Here is a 9,281-nt window from a genome sequence, read left to right as displayed (position 1 = left end):
ACCCTCATTGTCAGGCTGATGGCAAAGCTAGCCAAAGAGCATTTTACTGGTTGAAGTGTTTAAGTATAAATCAATTGAAGCAGGTGATTCAAGCCCTACAATTATAATCCATATTTAATGTGAAATGCACTTATAAGCAACCTGGAAATGGTGGATATTATTGCTGTCAGCCTATGAGAACTCCCCTGAGTTTTCTCCCACGGTGGTGAATTAGTGAATAGACACAGAACTTAATGTGAGTTTCCTTGAGTAGCACTCCTGATCTTGCACTGTAATGTTCAGAATACATTGTGAAAATCTAAAATCTTCGCTCACTATTTTTGCTCCAGGCAGATATACTACATCCATAACTAGCGGTTTCCTCATTAGCAGGGAGGAGTTTCTGCAACCAAATTGTGTGTGCTATGCCCTCGTGCCGCAATTTTAGCAAACACAGAAAGGGGCCTATATTGGAGACCAAAAGTCATCTGGCACACTGCTTAGGATTTGAACAACTTGAATAACTTATTTCTAGCCTACAATCATCGATGTTACTACTAATGTGAAAACAAGACTAAATCTGGCTATTGTTACTATCTTGACTGTCTTAATTGTTAAATACAACAGACGTCAATTGTTGTACACCTTCATGGGTACGCTCTGGGCATCACCCTTTACCTCAAATATACAGTGGATTTCTGCTGTTGTGGGCCTTTAACCATCTGTCTGACTTTGTTGTTCACACAGGAGAGAGCCGGGACTATCGTGAATCCTCTGGGGAGCCTCAACAACATCATGATGCTGATGAGGCAGAGAAAAGTCTCTCCAGATCAGAACACCTCAAGAAACACCAGCAGAGACCCACAGGGAAGAAATCTCACTGCTGCTCTGACTGTGGGAAAAGATTCAACTCTTCAGTAAAACTTAAAATACACCAGAGAATACACTCTGGAGAGAAACCTTATGGCTGTGATCAATGTGGGAAGAGTTTTACTCAGCTAAGCAACCTGGTAGTACACCAGAGAACACACACAGGAGAGAAACCTTATAGCTGTGATCAATGTGGGAAGAGTTTTACTACATCTAGCTATCTAACTATACACCAGAGAATACACACAGGAGAGAAACCTTATGGCTGTGATCACTGTGGGAAGAGTTTTACTGGGCTACAAACCCTGAAATCACACCAGAGAATACACACGGGAGAGAAACCTTATAGCTGTAATCAATGTGGGAAGAGTTTTACTACATCTAGCTGTCTAACTAAACACCAGAGAACACACACGGGAGAGAAATCTTTTGGCTGTGATCAATGTGGGAAGAGTTTTTCTCACCCAAGCAGCCTGATAGTACACCAGCGGACACACACAGGAGAGAAACCTTATAGCTGTGATCAGTGTGGGAAGAGTTTTTCTACATCTTGCTATCTAACTATTCACCAGAGAACACACACAGGAGAGAAACCTTATAGCTGTGATCAGTGTGGGAAGCGTTTTTCTACATCTAGCTATCTAACTATTCACCAGAGAACACACACAGGAGAGAAACCGTATAGCTGTGATCAATGTGGGAAGAGATACTCTGATAAAAGACCTCTGATTAAACATCAGAAAATACATACATGAAGGAGTTGTTTCATGATATCAATGAAATAATGTCACAATGTAGAATGTTTTAACATTGTAGTAGCAGTATTTGAATGAATATCAGAATGTAGAACCCTAAACGTTGAGACCCACTAAATCTGCCCAGGAAGAGGCAAAAGAATTTGTGTTACACTTACCACGTTGGTGACCCACTTGAATCAAAACGCAACACTTCAACATGTTTACGTTTTCAATATATCCCAAACTGTTTCTGCATATTGGTTATTGATTTGGACACGTTAAAACTGTGTTTTGACATTGCGATATTCCAATTTAGCAAAATGTAATTGAAAAGAGTTGAAAATAAGACTATGCCCGACGTCCAATATATGTTCGGTTGTAGTTGTAGTTTTCGGGTTGTTTTTTCAATGACTTAATTTCAACATACTTGCAGCCTAAACACATGGACGCAGTATAATAAATTAGTCTATAATCAATCGTATTAACAATCTTACATCTTACATTTAGCACGTATAGCATCTTACATTTAGCACATATAGCTCGTTAGCACGTATAGCTCGTTAGCACATAGGACGCACTGATTGGTGTCACCTCGTTAGTGTTACACCTGTGCTGGCTTGTCCATCTCGTTAGTGGGAAGGTGTTTCACCTGAGCTGGTCCAGGTTCTATTTAAGAGTGTCTGGCCCAGTGCTCCAGTTGTCTTGATAGATGTGGAGAGTCAACACCTTTAGTTGCTCCACCTTTTTGGTTTGCTTCCTGTCTTTAAGTTTGTTGTGGGTTTTTCTTTTGTTTGCCTCTTCTTGGGCAGATTTAGTGGGTCTCATGGTGGGTGTCTTTTAGGTCCCAGTTGTTGTTACTAGTCAACTTTCAGTGGACACTGTGAGCAAAATTGCAAGATTATGTTATAATACTTTTGTTGCATCAAATGGTTGTTTTATGTAACAGAATAGAGGGTTCTTAGAACTATTGTGTCTGTGTGTTCTACTGAGGATGGGCCTCTGGGAGATAACACTGACAGGAGATTTACAATGTCTTTTGGGTGATAAAACCTAAAGAGACCGCATTCCAGAGCATGAGTTAGTGTTTCTGTTCTATATGGTACCAGGGAGAGATGACCCCAGGGCCAGACTCTGGTCTCTACACAAATACTACTGTTTTTACAGCAGATACTGTCTGCTGAGAATTATAGGTATCTTTCATACAAATCTTAATCTTGTGACCCGTTCTATACATCTATTGTTCGTCATGTAGGTTGAAAGGAGAGTATCTTGGCTATAAAAGACCTTTGTACTTTTGTCCTGTGGGTCGACCAGCCATCATTATCGTAGAGCACTCAATTGATTCACTTTATATGTGTACGTTGTATTGACCTGCTCCCTTATTAATAAGTGAATAAAGATTTAGTTTAAGAATAACTCTGACTTGTGTGGTAAGTTTCTCTCCTCATTTGATATTAAAGAAGTTAACCACCACATTTGGAGATGTGAATCTTCACTTGGTGACCGCTCCTGATGACCTGGGTAAATGACCTGGCTCCTGACGACCTGGGTAAATGACCTGGCTCCTGATGACCTGGGTAAATGACCTGGCTCCTGATGACCTGGGTAAATGACCTGGCTCCTGACGACCTGGGTAAATGACCTGGCTCCTGACCACCTGGGTAAATGACCTGGCTCCTGACCACCTGGGTAAATTACCTGGCTCCTGATGACCTGGGTAAATGACCTGGCTCCTGACGACCTGGGTAAATGACCTGGCTCCTGATGACCTGGGTAAATGACCTGGCTCCTGACGACCTGGGTAAATGACCTGGCTCCTGACGACCTGGGTAAATGGTGCACAAGGGATCGCTCAAACTTGGGATCTCAGGGAGACCACACTTTGGGAACGGAGCAGATGGACCCACCTTCGATCTGAGAGGCAACGAGCCGAGTGGATATCACATCTCAAAAGTATATTTTTTTTAATTAAGAGGAAACTCGCAAAGTGGAGTTAAGCCTCGTAGGCTCTGAGTGTGTATTCCTGTGTGGAGGTGTAAACAGGGCCCAGTCAGGAGGCTCTGCGGCTGAGTCAGCTATCTGTGTGAACTGGATGAAAACTAGAATCTGTGTTTACTAGTTAAGACCATTTATGATATAGTATAAGATAGTAAGGTGCGCCTGTAATTGTTTTAAACCTGTAATTGCTTTAAACCTGTACCCCATTTTAGAAGTATTGAAAGATGTAAATGTAAGAGTTGCATTATCCTATGAACTAATAACCATGACATAGAAATGTGAAAATTTTCCTGCAGATTAAAATATTGTTGAAAACAACTAATTGATTAGGTATGTTTGAGAATAGCATTGTGTGACTGTGATATGAGAGTTATGTGAATATGGAAATGAGTCTTAATCTGACGTTTGGATAGTAACATATAGAAATATGCTTAATCAGATGATTGAAATTTGGATAGTAAGCGAGATGATATTTTAGAAAGCAGCGGAAGGTCTATAGTTCCTGGGAGGCTTGATTTTGCCGTGGTCTCTGGGAGGTTAGAGAACTGTTGGGGATCCCATGGTCATTGTCCGGGAAACAAAAGTTTATTTTTTGTTCTGCTGGGAGTATGTTTGGAGAGCTGCTTCGTAGCTATGGAAAGTCCTTGAAAAAGCAAATGGAATGGTTGTCGTGAGTACCTGAGAATTTCTTACGTTTTATATGGATTCTGTGAAAATATGATGAATTGTATGTGTCTATAATCGATTACTAGAGATTTGATAAAGTAATACTGGGAATATAATTAGATACAATTTAAACAACCCATATGTAGACGAACGTAGGTTTTGAGTTGGTATCTTTAATGGATAATTTGATAAAGATGAGGTTTAAGCATTATTAAACAGTCTACAAAGTCTGGGCAGTTGTTTCAGAAACTGATGGGAGTGTCCACTTTAGGGTAAGTTACCCTAACGATGTAACTATAGAACGTCCGGGTACTACAATTGAAATAAAACTACCCTTAAGGCCTGTGGGGGGGTTCTTCCCAGTATGAGAGGAGTTGCTAGATTTATTGAATAAACCTTTTTCCATAAAGTTAGAGAGAACCAAGGTGGCTGACTAGCTGTTGATGTTGAAGAATCGTCCCGTCCACTAGATTAAACGTCACAGTGGCAGAATCACCTGAAAGACTTACATCGCCATCTGCTGACTGGAGTTGGTATCGCAGTTGAGGAAACACTCAAAAGCGACTGCCCCAAAAAACCAACAACTCCCTTTGAAAACGGGCGATGTGGCATCAAACATTTATTACAGTGTAAAAATGTACTACAAAGAGTAGCTAAATACAATAACTTTGGTCATACCCACTCAGCCCGTGACGTCATCCCAAATTGGGCTGTGTATAACTATGTAAATGTCTCTCGGACAAGGTGACTTTTATCCATATACACTCTAAAAGTAGAGGTTCCTGGATTATCCTTTAGGGGTTCTTCAAATTGAAACTGGGGGAACCCCTAAAAGTTTTTATTTTTTTTAATAATTTTTTTATTTCACCTTTATTTAACCAGGTAGGCAAGTTGAGAACACGTTCTCATTTACAATTGCGACCTGGCCAAGATAAAGCAAAGCAGTTCGACACACAACAACACATAGTTACACATGGAGTAAAACAAACATACAGTCAATAATACAGTGAAAAATAAGTCTATATACAATGTGAGCAAGTGAGGTGAGATAAGGGAGGTGAAGGCAAACAAAATATATATATAAATAAATAAAAATATAAAAAGGCCATGGTGGCGAAGTAAATACAATATAGCAAGTAAAAACACTGGAATGGTTGGTTTGCAGTGGAAGAATGTGCAAAGTAGAGATAGAAATAATGGGGTGCAAAGGAGCAAAATAAATAAATACAGTAGGTAAAGAGGTAGTTGTTTGGGCTAAATTATAGATGGGCTATGTACAGGTGCAGTAATCTATGAGCTACTCTGACAGCTGGTGCTTAAAGCTAGTGAGGGAGATAAGTGTTTCCAGTTTCAGAGATTTTTGTAGTTCGTTCCAGTCATTGGCAGCAGAGAACTGGAAGGAGAGGCGGCCAAAGGAAGAATTGGTTTTGGGGTGACCAGAGAGATATACCTGCTGGAGGGTGTGCTACAGGTAGGTGCTGCTATGGTGATCAGCGAGCTGAGATAAGGGGGGACTTTACCTAGCAGGGTCTTGTAGATGACCTGGAGCCAGTGGGTTTGGCGACGAGTATGAAGCGAGGGCCAGCCAACGAGAGTGTACAGGTCGCAGTGGTGGGTAGTATATGGGGCTTTGGTGACAAAACGGATGGCACTGTGATAGACTGCATCCAATTTATTGAGTAGGGTTTTGGAGGCTATTTTGTAAATGACATCACCGAAGTCGAGGATAGGTAGGATGGTCAGTTTTACAAGGGTATGTTTGGCAGCATGAGTGAAGGATGCTTTGTTGCGGAATAGGAAGCCAATTCTAGATTTAACTTTGGATTGGAGTTGTTTGATGTGAGTCTGGAAGGAGAGTTTACAGTCTAACCAGACACCTAGGTATTTGTAGTTGTCCACATATTCTAAGTCAGAGCCGTCCAGAGTAGTGATGTTGGACAGGCGGGCAGGTGCAGGCAGCGATCGGTTGAAGAGCATGCATTTAGTTTTACTTGTATTTAAGAGCAATTGGAGGCCACGGAAGGAGAGTTGTATGGCATTGAAGCTCGCCTGGAGGGTTGTTAACACAGTGTCAAAAGAAGGGCCAGAAGTATACAGAATGGTGTCATCTGAGTAGAGGTGGATCAAGGAATCACCCGCAGCAAGAGCGACATCGTTGATATATACAGAGAAAAGAGTCGGCCTGAGAATTGAACCCTGTGGTAACCCCATAGAGACTGCCAGAGGTCCAGACAACAGGCCAGGTTGATGAAGACGGCTGCACAGTACTGTCTTTTATCGATGGCGGTTATGATATCGTTTAGTACCTTGAGCGTGGATGAGGTGCACCCGTGACCAGCTCGGAAACCGGATTGCACAGCGGAGAAGGTACGGTGGGATTCGAAATGGACAGTGATCTGTTTGTTAACTTGGCTTTTGAAGACTTTAGAAAGGCAGGACAGGATGGATATAGGTCTGTAACAGTTTGGGTCTAGAGTATCACCCCCTTTGAAGAGGGGGATGACTGTGGAAGCTTTCCAATCTTTAGGAATCTCGGACGATTCAAAAGAGAGGTTGAACAGACTAGTAATAGGGGTTGCAACAATGGCGGCGGATAATTTTAGAAAGAGGGTCCAGATTGTCTAGCCCAGCTGATTTGTACGGGTCCAGGTTTTGCAGCTCTTTCAGAACATCAGCTATCTGGATTTGGGTGAAGGAGAAGCTGGGGAGGCTTGGGCAAGTAGCTGCGGAGGGTGTGGAGCTGTTGGCCGGGGTTGGGGTAGCCAGGAGGAAAGCATGGCCAGCCTTAGAGAAATGCTTTTTGAAATTCTTGATTATCGTGGAGTTATCGGTGGTGACAGTGTTTCCTAGCCTCAGTGCAGTGGGCAGCTGGGAGGAGGTGCTCTTATTCTCCATGGACTTTACAGTGTCCCAAAACTTTTTGGAGTTAGAGCTACAGGATGCAAATTTCTGTTTGAAAAAGCTAGCCTTTCCTTCTCTGAAAAGTTGCATATCGCGGGGACTATTCGACGCTAGTGCAGTACGCCACAGGATGTATTTGTGCTGGTCGAGAGCAGTCAGGTCTGGAGTGAACCAATATCTGTTCTTAGTTCTACATTTTTGAAAGGGGCATGCTTATTTAAGGTGGTGAGGAAATTACTTTTAAAGAACAACCAGGCATCCTCTACTGATGGGATGAGGTCAATATCCTTCCAGGATACCCGGGCCAGGTCGATTAGAAAGGCCTGCTGGCAGAAGTGTTTTAGGGAGCGTTTGACAGTGATGAGGGGTGGTCGTTTGACCGCGGACCCATAACGGATGCAGACAATGAGGCAGTGATCGCTGAGATCCTGATTGAAAACAGCAGAGGTGTATTTGGAGGGCAAGTTGGTCAGGATAATATCTATGAGGGTGCCCATGTTTACAGATTTAGGGTTGTACCTGGTGGATTCCTTGATAATTTGTGTGAGATTGAGGGCATCTAGCTTGGATTGTAGGATGGCCGGGGTGTTAAGCATATCCCAGTTTAGGTCACCTAACAGAACGAACTCTGAAGATAGATGGGGGGCAATCGATTCACATATGGTGTCCAGGGCACAGCTGGGAGCTGAGGGGGGTCTGTAACAGGTGGCAACAGTGAGAGACTTATTTCTGGAGAGATGAATTAAAAAAATTAGAAGCTCGAACTGTTTGGGCATAGACCTGGAAAGTATGACAGAACTATGCAGGCCATCTCTGCAGTAGATTGCAACTCCTCCCCCTTTGGCAGTTCTATCTTGACGGAAAATGTTGTAGTTGGGGATGGAAATGTCAGAATTTTTGGTGGCCTTCCAAATCCAGGATTCAGACACGGCAAGGACATCAAGGTTGCTAAAGCAGTGAGTAAAACAAACTTAGGGAGGAGGCTTCTGATGTTAACATGCATGAAACCAAGGATTTTATGGTTACAGAAGTCAACAAATGAGAGCGCCTGGGGACACATAGGGCCTGGGTTAACCTCTACATCACCAGAGGAACAGAGGAGTAGGATGAAGGTATGGCTATCAGAACTGGTCGTCTAGTGCGTTGTGAACGGAGAATAAAAGGAGCAGATTTCTGGGTAGGATAGATTCAAGGCATAATGTACAGACAGGGGTATTTATAGGGTGTGGGTACAGTGTATGTAAACCTAGGCATTGAGTGACAATAAGAGAGGTTGCATCTCTGGAGGCACTAGTTATGATAGGTGAGGTCACCGCATGTGTGGGAGGTGGCACAAAAGAGCTCTCTGAGGCATGTTGAGTGGGACTAGGGGCTCTGCAGTAAAATAAAACAATGATAACTACCCTAAACAGTATACAAGGCATATTTACATTAGAGGGAGACATAAAGTGAGGCATAACGCAATCACAGGTGTTGATTGGGAGAGCTAGCTAAGACAACAACGGGTAAGACAACAACAGTTAATCAGCTAAGACAACAACAACTGGTAAAATGGCGATGAATGGGCAGAGAGGGTCAGTTAACTACACACAGGGCCTGAGTTCGAGGCTGGGGCTGACAGTTAAACAAAACAAACAAAATGGAGTACCGTGATTAATGAACAGTCCAGCAGGCATCAGCTATGTAGCCAAGTGATCGTAGGGTCCAGTGAACAGCAATATATGAAACCGATTATGATTTTTCCACGCCGATACCGATACCGATTATTGGAGGACCAAAAAATCCGATACCGATTAATCGGCCGATTTTTATTTATATATTTGTAATAATGACAATTACAACAATACTGAATGAACACTTATTTTAACTTAATATAATACATCAATAAAATCAATTTAGCCTCAAGTAAATAATGAAACATGTTCAATTTGGTTTAAATAATGCAAAAACAAAGTGTTGGAGAAGAAAGTAAAAGTGCAATATGTGCTATGTAAGAAAGCAAACGTTTCAGTTCCTTGCTCAGAACATGAGAACATATGAAAGCTGGTGGTTCCTTTTAACACGAGTCTTCAATATTCCCAGGTAAGAAGTTTTAGGTTGTAGTTATTATAGGAATTATAGGACTATTTC

At 42.2% G+C, this 9,281-nt stretch overlaps 1 protein-coding gene across 1 annotated transcript; it reads left to right on the top strand.

Moving 5' to 3' along the window:
• Positions 1-908: 908 nt before the first annotated feature.
• Positions 909-2,202, top strand: LOC120032556 (zinc finger protein 2 homolog; the record flags this gene model as incomplete). The annotated part of the gene is made up of 1 exon (XM_038978698.1): positions 909-2,202. A coding segment is annotated over one exon (696 nt), but the record flags the coding sequence as incomplete, so codon positions are not given.
• Between the last annotated feature and the right edge of the window lie 7,079 nt (positions 2,203-9,281).

The sequence above is a fragment of the Salvelinus namaycush genome, chromosome 39 (assembly GCF_016432855.1).
Source record: "Salvelinus namaycush isolate Seneca chromosome 39, SaNama_1.0, whole genome shotgun sequence".
Lineage (NCBI taxonomy): Eukaryota > Metazoa > Chordata > Actinopteri > Salmoniformes > Salmonidae > Salvelinus > Salvelinus namaycush.
The sequence above is the reverse complement of the archived record's forward strand: the minus strand, read 5'-3'. Positions and strand labels throughout refer to the sequence as shown.